The sequence below is a fragment of the Coregonus lavaretus genome (genome assembly GCF_964263955.1).
Source record: "Coregonus lavaretus genome assembly, chromosome: 10".
In the NCBI taxonomy this organism is placed as follows: domain Eukaryota; kingdom Metazoa; phylum Chordata; class Actinopteri; order Salmoniformes; family Salmonidae; genus Coregonus; species Coregonus lavaretus.
The window spans coordinates 44,733,043-44,752,121 of record NC_139997.1 but is presented as its reverse complement, the minus strand read 5'-3'; the positions used below and the strand labels follow the sequence as shown (position 1 = coordinate 44,752,121).

At 41.2% G+C, this 19,079-nt stretch overlaps 1 protein-coding gene across 1 annotated transcript in view; it reads right to left on the bottom strand.

The window, feature by feature from the left end:
* The window catches only part of LOC311136015 (anthrax toxin receptor 1-like), a gene marked incomplete at its 5' end in the record, with an annotated part of 52,782 nt that extends 34,121 nt beyond the window's left edge, over positions 1-18,661 (bottom strand). The window contains 9 exons of the mRNA XM_084170077.1: positions 3,064-3,124; positions 3,371-3,451; positions 3,541-3,609; positions 6,867-6,946; positions 7,533-7,563; positions 7,763-7,844; positions 8,054-8,125; positions 8,849-8,920; positions 18,507-18,661. Of these exons, the coding sequence (XP_084026203.1) occupies positions 3,064-3,124; positions 3,371-3,451; positions 3,541-3,609; positions 6,867-6,946; positions 7,533-7,563; positions 7,763-7,844; positions 8,054-8,125; positions 8,849-8,920; positions 18,507-18,661 (703 nt within the window). The remainder of the gene's footprint in view (positions 1-3,063; positions 3,125-3,370; positions 3,452-3,540; positions 3,610-6,866; positions 6,947-7,532; positions 7,564-7,762; positions 7,845-8,053; positions 8,126-8,848; positions 8,921-18,506) is intronic.
* Between the last annotated feature and the right edge of the window lie 418 nt (positions 18,662-19,079).

Sequence of the window (19,079 nt, the reverse complement as noted above, 5' to 3'; positions counted from 1 at the left end):
TGGAGAATTGGGTAATATTTGGTAGATGCATTGATCAATGAGATTCCACCCTATTTTCACCCACACAAAAAGTTTGTTGAATTCCCAATGAAAAATCAATGTCTGATTTCTGGTTTAGTTGTCACCTAAATGTGTTATCAATGTGCTTTCAACCATTGAAAAGCACAACAACGTTCAAATGGGAATACAATGTCAGATATTTTGTTTATTTATACAACAACTTAATGTGTTATCAATGTGCTTAATCTAATAGCACAACCAAATGACCTGGATTGCAATTGAGATTACATTAAACTACATGGTACAAGTGACCAATGCCGTTTGAGATTCTGTTCAGATTATTGTAGCAATTGTGAAGATTTCCACAGAACATTTCATGTTACAGTAACCTCAAAATGTGGCCATGGATGTGTTACCAATTTTAAGGTTGAATAAATACTGTTACATTAGTTTGTACGATAGCCTTAACATTAAGCTATTTACTGTCTTACAAAAGTAATATTGAATTGTGTTTGGTTGACAATGCAACAAAATATCAACATTTTAAAGGAGATGTATCTATTACTTGGATAGTTCGATCTAAGCCACTGGCTTAATCTTATTATTTTATTTCTTTAACTTGTATAAGCTTGAAACCCTACAGCGCATTCGGAAAGTATTCAGACCCCTAGACTTTTTCCACATTTTGTTACGTTACAGCCTAATTCTAAAATTGATTAAATTGTTTTTTCCCTCATCAATCTACACACAATACCCCATAATGACAAAGCAAAAACAGGTTTTTAGAAATGTTTGCAAATGTATAAAAAAAATGAAAAAAGTATTCAGACCCTTTACTCAGCCTTTGGCAGTGATTACAGCCTCAAGTCTTCTTGTGTATGACGCTATAAGCTTGGCACACCTGCATTTGGGGTGTTTCTCCCATTCTTCTCTGCACATCCTCTCAAGCTCTGTCAGGTTGAATGGGGAGCGACGCTGCACAGCTATTTTCAGGTCTCTCCAGAGATGTTCAAGCGGGTTCACGTCCGGGCTCTATCTGGGCCACTCGAGGACATTCAGATACTTGTCCCGAAGCCACTCCTGCGTTGTCTTGGCTGTGCGTTTAGAGTCGTTGTCCTGTTGGAAGGTGATTCTTCACCCCAGTCTGAGATCCTGAGCGCTCTGGAGCAGGTTTTCATCAAGGATCTCTCTGTACTTTGCTCCCTTCATCTTTCCGTCGACTCTGACTAGTCTCCCAGTCCCAGCCGCTGAAAAACATCCCCACAGCATGATGCTGCCACCACCATGCTTCACCGTAAGGATGGTGCCAGGTTTCCTCCAGATGTGACGCTTGGCATTCAGGACAAATAGTTCAATCTTGGTTTCATCAGACCAGAGAATCTTGTTTCTCATGGTCTGAGTCCTTAAGGTGCCTTTTGGCAAACTCCAAGCGGGCTGTCATGCCTTTTACTGAGGAGTGGCTTCTGTCTGGCCACTCTACCATAAAGGCCTGATTGGTGGGGTGCTGCAGAGATGGTTGTCCTGCTGGAAGGTTCTCCCATCTCCACAGTGGAACTCTGGAGCTCTGTCAGAGTGACCATCAGGTTCTTAGTCACCTCCCTGACCAATGCCCTTCTCCCCCGATTACTCAGTTTGGCTGGGCGGCCAGCTCTTGGAAGAGTCTTGGTGGTTCCAAACTTCTTCCATTTAAGAATGATGGAGGCCACTGTGTCCTTGTGAACCTTCAATGCTGCAGACATTTTTTGGTACCCTTCCCCAGAGCTGTGCCTCAACACAATCCTGTCTTGGAGCTCTACGGACAATTCCTTCGACCTCATGGCTTGGTTTTTGCTCTGACATGCACTGTCAATTGTGGGACCTTATATAGACATGTGTGTGCCTTTCCAAATCATGTCCAATCAATTGAATTGACCACAGGTGGACTGCAATCAAGTTGTAGAAATATCTCAAGGATGATCAATGGAAACAGGATGCACCTGAGCTAAATTTTTAGTCTCATAGCAAAGGGTCTGAATAGCTATGTAAATAAGGTATTTCTCTTTAATATTTGTAATACATTGGCAAAAATGTCTAAAAACCTGTTTTTGCTTTGTCATTATGGGGTATTGTGTGTAAATTGATGAGGGAAATGTTTTATTTAATCAATTTTAGAATAAGGCTGTAACGTAACAAAATGTGGAAAAAGGGAAGGGGTCTGAATGCACTGTATATGTATTGTCTATTTTTAGAATTTAAACAATAGCTGTTGATGACTTCCCAAGTACTATATAGGCCTGAATATGGTTACATTTAATTTGCTCTGTTGAATCTACCCTTTGGAATAACTTCGATAGCAACAGTGAATCTATTAAGGGGACATTTCTCAACAATCATTCTCACGATATTACATGGTTATAGTCTAATATCAAAGCTAACCAGGGCTGGGTTTGGTTAAAGCCCTTGATGGAAGACTGAAGGGATAGCTGTAGATAGATCAACTCTCCAGTAGGAGGTGCTGCTCAGCCTATTGTTTTTTCTTATAGTGGATATTACGTTGAAGATCTGATGTTGTTTCAAAGGTACAAATTCAACATATTTTATACAAGGTGTGTCTATGTTGAAAATTGGTTACCATCATGATATTATCCTGTAGTTGAAATTCTACCCTTAAAACAACAGTGATGACTTTTTTCAAATCCAATGTATTTTCCACATAGATTCCACGTCACAATAACTTGACAAATTACTTTGAAACAATGTTGACTTAACCAGTTTGTGCCCAGTGGGATGATGATTATCTGAAATCGGTCAAATGCAGGCTAGGCTGAGCCAGAGAGGATGTAATGTTTTAACCACGCCTGTTTATCTTCAGCTGGCACTTTGCATTTACACTGAGTCAAACACATATTTAAGTCAATCAATTTCCCCCCTGCTGTCTCATTACACACACAGTAGAAACACAGAGTGGATTGATCCGTGTTAGCAGCATATCAATAAACAAGCGTCATTGCCATGCAGCTGGAGCCCATTAAGAAACCCATTTCCATTCTGGAGCTCCAACAGAGGAGCTAATACACCACTCACCTCCTTCACAGATACTAGAGGGCTCTGCTGCCAAGATCTCAATGCATGATCTCTTCAGGATCTGCGGGAAGGGAGAAGAGAGAGCGAGAGAAACAGAGAGCGAGGGAGAAGACGAGAGGGAGAAGGCGACGGTTAATGATGAAGGCGGAGAGCAGCAGTACTGATGGCGTAAATCTGTAAGAATTAGAGCTGTTGAAAGTATGTATACCTTATACCATGGTATCCTTTCAACAGTGTTGAAAACATACCTTAAAATAGTGAACAGCTGTTTGCATCATTCTACCAACCCCAACAACAGTGCCCTTACTGAATCAATGACTCCTTGCAGTGCCTCAAAGCCATCATTTACAGGGAAGACATGGTCCTTACTGTCGGCTATTGTCCAAAGCTAGGGAGTGAGGAGAGTTATAATTTAATAACAGTGTAATAACAATAATAATCCCCTGCTCACAACAGAAACATGTGAACGTGGCTCACCTGGGTTTCATTGAAGTCTTTTACTCCCACGCAGTAGACTGAGGCGCCCAGTTGACGCGATCGGCTGGCCTAGTTTTCAAAAGGGCAACACAAATAGACATGAAAGTTATTTCATAACTCGATATTGACCAAAGTAGAGAGAACTTCATGTGTGGTGTTAGATATATAGAAAACCAATACAACACATTGTATAAAGGTGTCTCCATAAAGGATGAGCATTGATTCTATGAAGCATCTATGGAAGGCTTGCAAGACAGATTTTGGGTTTTCTCCAACCATCTTAGTTTGTGCAGGTATTTAGTCATGACTGACATTTGGAGACAAAGGCATCCAAGTTTTCTCCAAAGCAGAGTTTGCTGTCTATAATGTTGCAGGCATTTTTGTAGCAGTCCACTCTATCGATTGCTTTGTTTAAATCTAGTTATTTCAGGGCCGTAACCAGGGTCTGAGTTTTAGTGAGGTCCCCTGACAGGGTGAATATTAAGACAGTTGGAGCTCAGTTACTGAATTCTTATACAGTTTAAAAACTATACAATGCTTTTTGGAGAACAGCAAAAACAAGCAAAAATGACTCCAGCCATTATCACCTTGGCTGCTGTAGGTTCATTCACCTCAGTCGATCTACAAACACATAGCCTATTAGCTATAATTAGCTGCTACACATTAACTCAGCACTGGGATTAAAAACTATAATTTAATAAGTACAGAGGGATCTGTTAGCAGAAAAAGCATTTTATTAACAAAAAGTAAACAAATTAGTTTGTTTTATATAACTTTATCTGTATGAGAGTGACTAGCAAAAACAATGGGGGCCCCCTAGAGGTCAGGACCCCTGGGTCATGATTATTACAAGTTTAGATAGCTGGCTAGACTAACTAGACTAATTTACCAATGTATTTTTACAATTGAGTGACTGTCAGTAAAGAGGTTTCCATCCAACCATCCATGTGTGTAAAGTACATGTCGGAAAAAAAATGTCAGACAGACCTGATGGAAACACAATTTTTCGGTAAACCTTCCAAATGTCGACAAAACAAAATACGCAAGACAAGGTGGGATCTTTTTATGTTGGTAAAATTTATTATGCGAAAATTTTTGGTGGAAACGCTTTTATACGCAAATGTTGATATAATAGCCATCATATCGAAGTAAACTTGGAGTCATAAGATGACATGTTGTGTGGTCCTCCTACTACGACTCATCGGGAAAGCATACAGTTTATTAGGTTACAGATTAAATAAATTATGATGAACTTCACATGGTGGTATAAGTGCACTGTATGAGCTTGATGCTCATTTCCAATAAATATCAAGGGTCTTATTCTGGTGACATGATAATCAATCCAGGGTGCCGTTTGACAAATAATCTCGCTCTTTTGTCCAAAATAATAATCTCATCATGTAGGCTATATGTGTGCTTTAGCGAACAGTGTACAGATAGCGCTGTTGGCTAGAGTGTATGTGCCAATAGCAGAGTGTGCACACTCACTATATAACACTACATTTTAACAGCAAAATGCATTTTATGTGCACTACGTCATCACGCACAGCCTTTTAGCTGCAACAAGTCCATTTGATGGAAACACCTCTGGTGGGAAAATTTGCATATTGTTTATATGCAGATTATAGAATTTTCGCATGAAAATCTGTTGCCAATTTGATGTAAACCTAGCTAGTGAGTGACGTATGACGAAGAAAACTGCTGATGCACAACTAAGTTTCAGAATTGCACCTTGTGTAAATTGAGACCCCGACTGAGTTCCTAAAAATAAAAACAAAATTGTTTGTTGAAATTCGAGTGTGAGAACTGTGAGAAGTCCGGACCTTGGTGTCCACATATATAGTTATGGCCCTGAGTGCTTTGGGTGTTCTTCCACAGCCCATGATGACTTCTTCAGTCTTGGTGACATTTAAGTCAACTTCTCAAGTCTAGGAAGTTCTGCACAAATGGCCACCAGCCAATGTATAGACATCCAGTAATTGAAAGGCTTTAGGTTAGGCTCTTTTCCATTTCACCAGCTGAATTTACTGATGCAGCCAGCTGTAGGAAGATATGCTACATCACCAAAAGTGTGTGGACACCTGCTCGTATAACATCTCATTCCAAAATCATGGGCATTAATATAGAGTTGGTCCCTCCTTTGCTGCTGTAACAGCCTCCACTCTTCTGGGAAGGCTTTCCACTAGATGTTGGAACATTGCTGCAGGGACTTGCTTCCATTCAGTCACAAGCATTAGTGAGGTCGAGCGCTGATGTTCGGCGATTAGGCCCGCAGTCGGCATTCCAATTCATCTTAAAGGTGTTCGATGGAGTTGAGTGGCTCTGTGCAGGCCAGTCAAGTTCTTCCACACCGATCTCGACAAACCATTTCTGTATGGACCTCGCTTTGTGCACAGGGCATTTTTATGCTGAAACAGGAAAGGGCCTTCCCCAAACTGTTGCCACAAAGTTGGAAAGCACAGAATCGTCTAGAATGTCATTGTATGCTGTAGCGTTAAGATTTCCCTTCACTGGACCTAAGGGGCCTAGCCCGAACCATGAAAAACGTCCCCAAACCATTATTCCTCTTCCACCAAACTTTACACCACTCCAGCCGACGCTTGGCATTGTGCATGGTGATCTTAGGCTTTTGTGCCGCTGCTCGGCCATGGAAACCCATTTCATGAAGCTCCCGACGAACAGGTCTTGTGTAGACGTTGCTTCCATAGGCAGTTTGGAACTTGGTAGTGAGTGTTGCAAGCGAGGACAGGCGATTTTTACGCGCTATGCGCTTCAGCACTTGGCGGTCCCGTTCTGTGAGCTTGTGTGGCCTACCACTTCGCAGCTGAGCGTTGTTGATCCTAGACGTTTCCACTTCACAATAACAGCACTTACAGTTGACCGGGACAGCACTAGCAAGGCAGACATTTTACGAACTGACTTATTGGAAAGGTGGCATCCTATGACGGTGCCACGTTGAAAGTCACTGAGCTCTTCAGTAAGGCCATTCTACTGCCTGTTTTTGTCTATGCAGATTGCATGGCTGTGTGCTTGATTTTATACACCTGTCAGTAATGGGTGTGGCTGAAATAGCCAAATCCACTAATTTGAAGGGGTGTCCACATACTTTTGTATATATAGTGTATTAACAGAAACAGCATTTCTAATAATGATAATTACAGATTATGACAGGCAGTAGTACTGAGAAGCCACTCCTCCAGGACTGGAATACCTTGTGGAATGTGGTTAGCTATTTGCATTCTCCTCACTCTGTGAGTGTAGTGATACAGTAGATATTACCAATAGATCATCCATTACTGTAGGTCCAAAACAAATATTTATCTCACCTCTCTCTCTGCCAGATCAAACTGATTCTCCCTCAGTTCGCCATCTGTCAAGGCAATGATGACACTGGCCGTACGGAAACCTGATGGACCAGGACAAATACATTTACATTTACATTTTAGTGATTTAGCAGACGCTCTTATCCAGAGCGACTTACAGTTAGTGAATGCATATTTTTTTATACTGGCCCCCCGTGGGAATCGAACCCACAACCCTGGCGTTGCAAACGCCATGCTCTATCAACTGAGCTACATCCCTGCCGGCCATTCCCTCCCCTACCCTGGACGACGCTGGGCCAATTGTGCGCCGCCCATGAGTCTCCCGGTCGCAGCCGGCTGTGACAGAGCCTGGATTCGAACCAGGATCTCTAGTGGCACAGTTAGCACTGCGATGCAGTGCCTTAGACCACTGCGCCACTCACAAATGAGTTACAAGACAACAGAGCAGAACAGAAGACATCTTCTCAGAACACAGACTGTCTATCTGTCTCTGAATGTGAAGATAATAATTGGATAATTCATTCTAATACCTCTGATACCATAAATTGTGTTCAATAGGGATCAATAGGTTTTAATTGTACTCTTTTGTGTCTGCTTTTGACATAATGAGAGCCAGAGTTCTACCCACATTATTTATTCCAAGTGCAAAAACAAGAATAATCTACTCACTGTCACCAGCATAGTAGATTTGTTCACTGGCCTGGAAGAGCAGATAGAAGAAGAATCATTTTTAGGATACTTTATTGATCAATACGAGAGAGCAATTTGTCTTCTGCTTTTACCCATAGATAGATAGGAAGGTTATTGGAACAGAACAATATATTGTTCTAATTTTTGCAGCGGGACGTCTAGCTGTTGCCCAGTTACCTTCAGCTACTGGTCTCCAATCCATTACTCACCCTTTGGAACCCTTTGTGCATGAAAGTGTCTCCCCCAGGGTGCACCATGCGGAGCTCCTCCAGGCCTGCCCGAATCTGCTCCCTGCTCTTACACAGACACACACACACACACTATGCCATTGGTACCGTCAGTGTATCATGTGGGCAGTACCCCACATAGTACCCTCCACAAAACGATTGACCAATGAGTGAAATGGGCAGGTCATTAAAAGTGTTGTATTGTGTATCCTGTCTGTGTTAGTTGTGAGTAGTTAAAGCATAACCACAACAGCTTGAAGGATTATGTCTTGCCTGTCTTCTGTTAGTTTCATCAGGATCCGTCCCTCTGTAGAAAATACAATGAAGGACATCCGCAGCTGAGGACTAGAGAGGAAGAGAAAGAGATACAGGAAACTGCCAAAATAATGGAAAGACTTGAGTAAATAAGGGATACAAAGTATATTGAAAGCAGGTGCTTCCACACAGTTGTGGTTCCTGAGTTAAGTAAGCAATTAACATCCCATCATGCTTAGGGTCATGTATAAAAATGCTGGGCAGGCCATTATTTTGGCTACAATGGCTATGCCCCCATCCACAGGGCACGAGTGGTCACTGAATGGTTTGATGAGCTTGAAAACGATGTAAATCATATGCCATGGCTGTCTCAGTCACCAGATCACAACCCAATTGAAAGTTTATGGGAGATTCTTGAGTGGCGCCTGAGACAGCGTTTCCCACCACCGTCAACAAAACACCAAATGATGGAGTTTCTCCGATAGAGTTCCAGACACTTGTAGAATCTATGCCAAGGTGCAAGGAAGCTGTTTTGGCTTGTTGTGACCCAACACCCTATTAAGACACTTTATGTTGGTGTTTCCTTTATTTTGGCAGTGACCTGTAGATGGGTGGGGGGTGGGAGTATTTCCACAGTTGACAGACAGACATAATCTCTTTATGTGTGTTGCTGTCTTGTCCAAATACTTTGTGCAAAAACATGTCTGTTTATATCCTTACTGGACTTGATAGATCCTTACTGGCCAGTATACATTCATTGAGCTCTCTGGGACTTGTAGTGGTATCTGGGTAACAATCCAGGCAATACTGTACCTTATGAATTTATGAGCCAGGTGATCGACAAAGTAATAGATCTCATTCCAGTGGTGTTGTACACTCCCGGACCTAAAATAAATGTTGGAAGATGTCTGTTATTGTGGTGGAGCTGTTAAAAGGGCCCTTACAGGTACCATGATTGACCTGTCCACAAACCAATCGCTGCTTCCGTGTGTCCACCAATCAGCTCACCCTACAGGGCGTTAGCTAATGATAATGCGTTACCCTGCTCAGATGTTGCATGCATCAACCAATGGTTGTGTGCCATGATAGCAGATTTCTATATCATGTGATTTGGTTTGTTGATATGTTAAATAGGCCTACCTATCCAGGCGTTGTAAGATCTGGCATGTGTCTGCAATGTAGTCGGGGAGGAACTCAACCAAAATGAGGGAAATGATGCTTGTCAATACAACATGTAAGTAGACATATTTTGAAAGTGCAGTCATGCACAGCAGGAAACGTTGGTAGGGCCTTTTAAAATCCATTTTTATATTTTACCTACTTCAGTTTTTTCCCACAATTCTGTTTTCTTGCTTTTGTTTTTCCAGGTTTCAGATTTCTCAATTTATTTCATGTTTAACCCCATTTTGTCACAAACATTTTTCTGTGTTCACAACAATGCTTAAACCACATCAGGGGATGACTTTTGAGGTCTGGGAAAAATCAAAGAAACACTGTTGTTTGGTTAGCTGGTTTTCTGTAGTGCAACAAGCACATGTGATGTGATTTGGCCGCCAATAGAATGGCCAGCAGCACTCCGTATTATTCAGCCCAATGAAATGACACCATATATACATTCTACAGACCCTACTGAATATTCCCTACCATACCTTTACTGCGGCACCCAGAATAGTTCTTGCTCTAAGCCTATACAGATGAAGTCAGAAGTTTACATACACTTAGGTTGGAGTCATTAAAACTCATTTTTCAACCACTCCACAAATTTCTTGTTAACAAACTATGGTTTGGGAAGTCGATTAGGACATCTACTTTGTGCATGACACAAGTAATTTTTCCAACAATTGTTTACAGACAGATTATTTCACTTATAATTCACTGTATCACAATTCCAGTGGGTCAGACGTTTACATACATTAAGTTAACTGTGCCTTTAAACAGCTTGGAAAATTCCAGAAAATGATGTCATGGCTTTAGAAGCTTCTGATAGGCTAATTGACATCATTTGAGTCAATTGGAGGTGTACCTGTGGATGTATTTCAAGGCCTACCTTCAAACTCAGTGCCTCTTTGCTTGACATCATGGGAGAATCAAAAGAAATCAGCCAAGACCTCAGAAAAATAGGTGTAGACCTCCACAAGTCTGGTTCATCCTTGGGAGCAATTTCCAAATGCCTGAAGGTACCACGTTCATCTGTACAAACAATAGTACGCAAGTATAAACACCATGGGACTACGCAGTCGTCATACCGCTCAGGAAAGAGACACGTTCTGTCTCCTAGAGATGAACGTATTTTGGTGCGAAAAGTGCAAATCAATCCCAGAACAACAGCAAAGGACTTTGTGAAGATGCTGGAGGAAATAGGTACAAAAGTATCTATATCCACAGTAAAACGAGTCCTATATCGACATAACCTGAAAGGCAGCTCAGCAAGGAAGAAGCCACTGCTCCAAAACCGCCATAAAAAAGCCAGACTACGGTTTGCAACTGCACATGGGGACAAAGATCATACTTTTTGGAGAAATGTCCTCTGGTTTGATGAAACAAAAATAGAACTGTTTGGTCATAATGACCATCGTTATGTTTGGAGGAAAAAGGTGTCGCCTTGCAAGCTGAAGAACACCATCCCAACCGTGAAGCACAGGGGTGGCAGCATCATGCTGTGGGGGTGCTTTGCTGCAGGAAGGACTGGTGCACTTCACAAAATAGATGGCAACATGAGGAAGGAAAATTATGTGGATATATTGAAGCAACATTTCAAGACATCAGTCAGGAAGTTAAAGCTTGGTCACAAATGGGTCTTCCAAATGGACAATGATCCCAAGCATACTTCCAAAGTTGTGGCAAAATGACTTAAGGACAACAATGTCAAGGTATTGGAGTGGCCATCACAAAGCCCTGACCTCAATCCTATAGAAAATGTGTGGCCAGAACTGAAAAAGCGTGTGCGAGCAAGGAGGCCTACAAACCTGACTCAGTTACACCAGCTCTGTCAGGAGGAATGGGCCAGAATTCACCCAACTTATTGTGGGAAGCTTGTGGAAGGCTACCGGAAATGTTTGACCCAAGTTAAACAATTTAAAGGCAATGCTACCAAATACTAATTGAGTGTATGTAAACTTCTGACCCACTGGGAATGTGATGAAATAAATAAAAGCTGAAATAAATCATTCTCTCTACTATTATTCTGACATTTCACATTCTTAAAATAAAGTGGTGATCCTAACTGACCTAAGACAAGGAATTTTTACTAGGATTAAATGTCAGGAATTGTGAAAAACTGAGTTTAAATGTATTTGGCTAAGGTGTATGTAAACTTCCAACTTCAACTGTATGTATTCCATATACAGTGATTCACATTGGGGGCATTTATATGACCTTGGAACATGTCTAAAAACACAAATGTAATGCAAATGTCACTTACATATGAACAAATATGAATCATTGTTAATGTTTAGACAATAATTTTTCATGAATGGTTATTGACACTTTTCTACTATTACGTGGGGAACTTTCATATTGAATTCTTTCAAAATTCCGTGGCCCGGAAGTATATTTTTTGTGTTGCTGACGAGACACTAATCATGTGATGAGTTCGCAAATCAAATACCCCACTTGTGTTGCCACTGGACAGCAAAAAACAAGTAAGTTAACTTTTATTTATCGTAATTTTAATTAGTTTGTAGTAGTTAAGTGTTGTTAGATTACATACTGTAGCTACCTCAATCGTTATTTCAAATAATTTTGGTGACTTCACAGCAATTGCTAACTATAAGAAATGCGGACTTGTGTAAGACCCGCAGCTGTACTTAAGTATGTGGGCATGCTGCAGTGATGTCTAAAATGCTTTGAATTAATTAGCACCTTGGAGTGTGCTGTCGCTTTCACCACAATCCATAGTAGGCTACTTGGCTGCTACGTTGTGTTTGACACTTTTTTTCTCAATGTGTTCCGGTACCTCAGAGCCCCCCTCAAACCCACAGCATAGACACACACACTTACACATACCAACTGATTAATGGACTGCTGAATGTATATATATTTTTCTCTTGCTTTGTTTGCTCTTTTCCATATTATATCTCCGATAAGCTACCCAGGAAAGGCCTGAAAATTGCCCACATTAATATATGTAGCTTCAGAAATAAGGTTCATGAAATCAATAACTTGCTAACTTCAGATAACATTCATATATTAGCCATTTCTAAAGCTCACTTAGATACAGTGCATCCGGAAAGTATTCAGACCCCTTGACTTTTTCCACATTTTGTTACGTTACAGCCTTATTCTAAAATGGATTAAATAAAACAACGAATCCTCATCAATCTACACACAATACCCCATAATGACAAAGCAAAAACAGGTTTTTAGAAATGTTTGCAAATGTATTTATAATAAAAATCATATTATTTACATAAGTATTCAGACCCTTTGCTATGAGACTCGAAATTGAGATCAGGTGCATCCTGTGTCCATTATTCATCCTTGATGTTTCTACAACTTGGAGTCCACCTGTGATGAATTCAATTGATTGGACATGATTTGGAAAGGCACACCTGTCTACATAAGGTCCCACAGTTGACAGTGCATGTCAGAGCAAAAACCAAGCCATGAGGTCGAAGGAATTGTCCGAAGAGCTCCGAGACAGGATTGTGTCGAGGCACACATTTCTGCAGTATTGAAGGTCCCCAAGAACACAGTGGCCTCCATCATCCTTAAATGGAAGAAGTGTGGAACCACCAAGACTCTTCCTAGAGCTGGCCGCCTGGCCAAACTGAGCAATCGGGGGAGAAGTGCATTGGTCAGGGTGGTGACCAAGAACCCGATGGTCACTCTGACAGAGCTCCAGAGTTCCTCTGTGGAGATGAGAGAACCTTCCAGAAGGACAACCATCTCTGCAGCACTCCACCAATCAGGCCTTTATGGTAGAGTGGCCAGATGGAAGCCATTGCTCAGTAAAAGGCACATGACAGCCCGCTTGGAGTTTGCCAAAAGGCACCTAAAGGACTCTCAGACCATGAGAAACAAGATTCTCTGGTCTGATGAAACCAAGATTGAACTCTTTGGCCTGAATGCCAAGCGTCACGTCTGGAGGAAACATGGTACCATCCCTACGGTGAAGCATGGTGGTGGCAGCATCATGCTGTGGGGATGTTATTCAGTGGCAGGGACTGGGAGACTAGTCAGGATCGAGGGAAAGATGAACAGAGCAAAGTACAGAGAGATCCTTGATGAAAACCTGCTCCAGAGCACTCAGGTCCTCAGACTGGGGCGAAGGTTCACCTTCCAACAGGGCAACAACCCTAAGCACACAGCCAAGACAACGGAGGAGTGGCTTCGGGACAAGTCTCTGAATATCCTTGAGTGGCTCAGCCAGAGCCCAGACTTGAACCCAATCTAACATCTCTGGAGAGACCTGAAAATAGCTCTGCAGCAACGCTCCCCATCCAACCTGACAGGATGAGAGGATGTGCAGAGAAGAATGGGAGAAACTCCCCAAATACAGGTGTGCCAAGCTTGTAGCGTCATACCCAAGAATACTCGAGACTGTAATCGCTGCCAAAGGTGCTTCAACAATGTTCTGAGTAAAGGGTCTGAGTACTTATGTAAACGTGATATTTAAGTTTATTTTTGACAATTTATTTGCAAAGAAAATCTAAAAACCTGTTTTTTGCTTTGTCATTATGGGGTATTGTGTGTAGATTGATGAGGGGGGGAAAACGATTTTATCCATTTTAGAATAAGGCTGTAATGTAACAAAATGTGGAAAGAGTCAAGGGGTCTGAATATTTTCCGAATGCACTGTAATTCATTTGATGATACAGAAGTAGCAATACAAGGATATGGGAGAGGTGTTGCTGTATATATTCAGAGCCATATCCCTGTAATGCTTAGAGAAGGTATTATGTCAATTGTTATTGAAGTGTTGTGGTTACAGGTTCACCTGGCACATAAATACTTTTGGGTGTTGCTATAGGCCACCTAGTGCTAACAGTCAGTATCTAAATAATATGTGTGAAATGCTTGATAGTGTATGTGTTGTAAACTGAGAGGTCTACTTTCTTGGGGACCTGAATATTGACTGGTTTTCATCAAGCTGTCCGCTCAAGAGGAAGCTTCTCACTGTAACAAGTGCCTGTAATCTGGTTCAGGTTATTAATCAACCTATCAGGGTGTTTACAAACACTACAGGAACAAGATCATCCACATGTATTGATCACATTTTTAGTAATACCGTAGAACTTTGTTCTAAAGCTTTATCCGTACCCATTGGATGCAGTATAGTGGCTACATCCAGGAAAGCCAAAGTTCCAAAGCTGGGCCTAAAATAGTGTATGAGATCATACAAAATACTTTGCTGTGACTCTTATGTGGATGATGTAAAAAAATATATTTGTTAAGGCTCCATGGATTGATGAGGAATTGAAAAACTATGGTTGAAAGTGATGGGGCAAAAGGAATGGCTAATAAGTCTGGCTGCACATCTGACTGGCTGACTTACTACAAATTGAGAAATTAGGTGACTAAATTTAACAAAAAGAAGAAGAAACTGTATTATGAAGCCAAGATCAATGATATAAAGAATGATGGAAAAAACGTTGGAGTACTTTAAATGAAATTATCAGATGGCTTATTCATTACACAACCATTTAATGTTGCCAATTATTTTAATGATTACTTTATTGGCAAAGTGGGCAAACTTAAGCAAGAAATGCCAACAACGAACAGTGAGCCATTGTACTCATGCATAAAAAACAAATAATGAAAGAAAATCATTGCAAATTAGAATTTTGTAAAATTAGTGTGGGAGAGGTGGAAAGATTATTGTTATCGATCAATAATGACAAACCTCCTGGCATTGACAACTTAGATAGAAAGCTACTGAGGATGGAAGCTGACTCTATAGCCACTCCTATCTGTCATATCTTTAATCTGAGCCTAGAGGAAAGTCTTTGTCCTCAGGCCTGGAGGGAAGCCAAAGTCATTCCGCTACCCAAGACTGGTAAAGCGGCCTTTACTGGTTCTAACAGTAGACCTATCAGCTTGCTGCCAGCTCTCAGCAAACTGTTGGAAAAAATTGTTTGACCAAATACAATGCTATTTCTCTGTAAACAAATGAACATACTTTCAGCATGCTTATAGAGAAGGGCACTCAACATGTACTGCACTGGCACAAATGACTGATTGGTTGAAAGACATTCATAATAAGAAGTTTGTGGGAGCTGTACTGTTAGATTTCAGTGCAGCCTTTGATATTATTGACCATAACATGTTGTTGAGAAAACGTATGTGTTATGGCTTTTCAACCTTTCTATCTAATAGAACTCAGAGGGTTTTCTTTAATGGAAGCTTCTCTAATGTCAAACACGTAAAGTGTGGTGTACTCTTTTCTATTTTTACCAATGACCTGCCACTGGCATTAAACAAAGCATGTGTGTCCATATGCTGATGATTCAACCACATACGCATCAGCAACCACATCTAATGAAGTCACTGAAACCCTTAACAAAGAGTTGCAGTCTGTTTTGGAATGGGTGGCCAGTAATAAACTGGTCCTGAACATCTCTAAAACTAAGAGCATTGTATTAGGTACAAATCATTCCCTAAGTTCTAGACCTCAGCTGAATCTGCTAAATAATGGTGTGGCTGTTGAACAAGTTGAGGAGACTAAATTACTTAGTGTTACCTTAGATTGTAAACTGTCATGGTCAAAACATATAGATTCAACGGCTGTAAATATGGGGAGAGGTCTGTCTGTAATAAAGAGATGCTCTGCTCTTCATTGTAATAAGAGGGCTAATATTAATACTATGCATGCCAGTCTCTCTTGGCTAAGAGTTGAGGAAAGATTGACTGCGCCACTTCTTGTTTTTATAAGACTTAATGTGTTTTAAATTCCAAATTGTTTGCATACTCAACTTACACACAGCACTGACACACACACTTACCCCACCAGACATGCCACCAGGGGTCTTTTCACAGTCCCCAGGTCCAGAACAAATTCAAGTAAACGTACAGTATTATACAGAGCCATGAGTGCATGGAACTCCCTTCAATTATATAGCACAAGTGAACTGCAGACCTGGTTTCAAAAAACAAATAAAGCAACACCTCACGGCACAATGCCTCTCCCCCATGTGAACTACTTGTTGTGTGTATGTACTGACATGTATGTGTAACTGATAGATTCACACACATACTACATGTTAATGTTTTTAAATGTATGTAAATTGTAAAGTATTTTGTCTGTAATGTATTTTTCGTTATGTGTTGGACCCCAGTAAGACTAGCTGTCACCATTGGCATCGGCTAATGGAGATCCTCATAAATCAAATAAAAAATAAAAGCAGGGACCTCATGAAATGGGGAGTAGTTTGGACAGCATTAAGGAAAAATATTATTCAGATGATTACCAGTATGTGTTTGATGATTACCTTGGACAGCAACACTGGACTCAGGAAATGAGCACAGCTTTTCCAAAACGCCAGTCAAATAGGATAATGTCAATGCAACTTTGAGATGTGACCATTTTAGACTTGATAAGTATGGTGCATAGAGACAGGTTTTGTTTAGGATGGATCACAATGTGCCTTTTTCTGTAGGCCTACAGACGTGCCAGAGGTTTTGAGTGATTGGCCAATTCAGACTGACACAATAGCAATACAGCAGTTATGAATACTTACAGAATGTCCCACATATTTGATGGATATGTTTAAGTATTTGAAAGATGTTGATGCTTGAAAGTCTGAATACATTGATTGAGAAAGGATAAATCAAAAGATCTCTTTCTCTCTCTCTACCTTTCTTTCTCTCTCTTTCTTTCTTTCTCTTTCTTTCTTTCTTTCTTTCTTTCTTTCTTTCTTTCTTTCTTTCTTTCTTTCTTTCTTTCTTTCTTTGCCTCTCTTTTCTTCCCTCTCACTTGTTTTTCTGTCCGTTGTACTTTGATATGAGTCCCAGTCCTGACACAGCTGCCAGAAACTCGGGAGCTTTGGAACATCTGGGCCTAATGGTGAAAGGGTTCTGCAGACCAGACAGACATGGAGAGAGGTTTGGGGCGTAGAGAAAGACCGGAGCTCTCCCCACTGCACACTACACTGTGCAAGGGAAGACGACTGGGGAGTCATGAAGTAGCTAACATTGCTCTGCATGCTGTATGAACAGTCACACATTTCACCCATGCATACTGTATTCCGATTAAAGTGTGTGAAATACTGCATGTGATCTATACTATAGAACTGTTCATCTGAAAGATTTTAATTGCTTGGGAAACTTAAAGCAGCAAAAAATTATCTAAAGTAGAAATGTATTGTTTTCTCACTTCCAAACTAAGCTGATTGCTTTTGCACGTTCAAGAGCAGACTTTTATTTACTTTTATTGTAAACTTGGTTATTTATATGGTAAGTGGTGTACCATATGCATCCAAACAACTAGTTAAAAAATATATGAACTAATGGTTTTGTGGGGCAATTTTTTTTCTAAAATCATTTTATTTGCTAGCTTTCATATATCCTCAATAGTGTGACTGCTCAACGGATTGTGGATGAGAATTGAATAAGACAGGACTAACTGTGAAAAAACATTCCCTATGAAAGCTCGGAATTACTGTAGTTCTGTATTCTAGCATGGTGCACCACAGAAATGTAATTGCAGTGGAGCTGCCAATAACTGGGAAAACAATTGCCATCTTTAAAAGCATTTGGACACACAGAGGGAGGGGTGAGTCTGGAAAGGTAAGGAACACATGACTTGAACACATAACAATAACATACTAGCATTCCCCAGCATCCTACATGCCATATGGGCAATGTTTCATGAAAACAGAGATTCTAAGGCCCGTGATAGCACAACAAGTTTACAGATAGCCTGTGTTTTGTTGGCAGTTTTTTCCATTTCCAATTTCCATTTTCCAGTAGAAACTAATGGAGCCTCTTGACAGAGCAGGTGGGGAAAGCTGAGGAAGTAGATTTGACCAGTTTTCTGCTGTGCTGCTTTAGTGGAACTGATTGGAACCACCAGGGAGAGGTTAGTATGCAGCCTCTGGCCCCATGGGTCTCTTGGACTGCATATCACCCACATACCTGCTCTAATTTCTGCATATTTACCTCAGCCCAAGCACCCCCTCCACTCCACCAACTCTATTTCCCTCTTCCACCACCCCACCCCCATGCTCTAACACTTCCAATTAGCCCCCGGAGACATATATGTTCACGTTGTGTTGTCAGGCCTCTGGTTCAGATTAGTGGATCAGGCTATCACTCCATTAAAATTAGACTACCTTAAAAATATATATATTTGTAAAGTAAAATGTAATTGCTCGGTGTAAGTATTTCTCTGGGCAATAATGATGAGAATGCAGAGAAATGTCCAACATGTGGTAGGTGACTAAATGGAAGCAGGCTGCTACACTGCCTCTATGGATGCTCCTGCAGTAAAGTGAGACTTGGAGCAGGCAAGAAGACAGAGGAGAACACTCACTTGTCCAAAACGAAGTAAAGGTCAAACCCCCCGTAGCAGGAGGACCCTGCCTCCCTCCTGTCCTGGCTCTGTCCTGCAGTGCCTGCCACCAGAATTGCCATCAGGGTGCAGATCTCTGCTGCAAGCATGGCCTGCCTGCATCTGCCCAGAGACATTATTCCAGCTTCAGGAGAAGGCTGCAAAATCAGAACACCTTCAAAAAGTCCAAACTAGTCCAAATGATCTCCTTTCAGATAGTTCCCGTGTTCCCCAGCACGCCGCCTCACGGTGCAGTGATCCACCCAGAGTTAAGATTCCAGGCATTAAATATTCCCAGTCTGGATCAGCATCCCATCTCCACAGCAGCAGTCCTGTGCCGGGAGAGGGGGAGTGGAGCTGCTTGGACTGCATCAGGAAGAGCTGTTCCAGGTCATACACACTCCCTCTCTCAAATAACACACACACACACACACTGGCAGTGGGGATACATTTTTGTCACACAGTACTTTTTCCTTTCTTTCTATTGTTTTTCTTTCTTTATTCCCTCTGTTTCCTACATCCTCAGCAATAGTGCCACTTAGTGGCAAGTCGGTT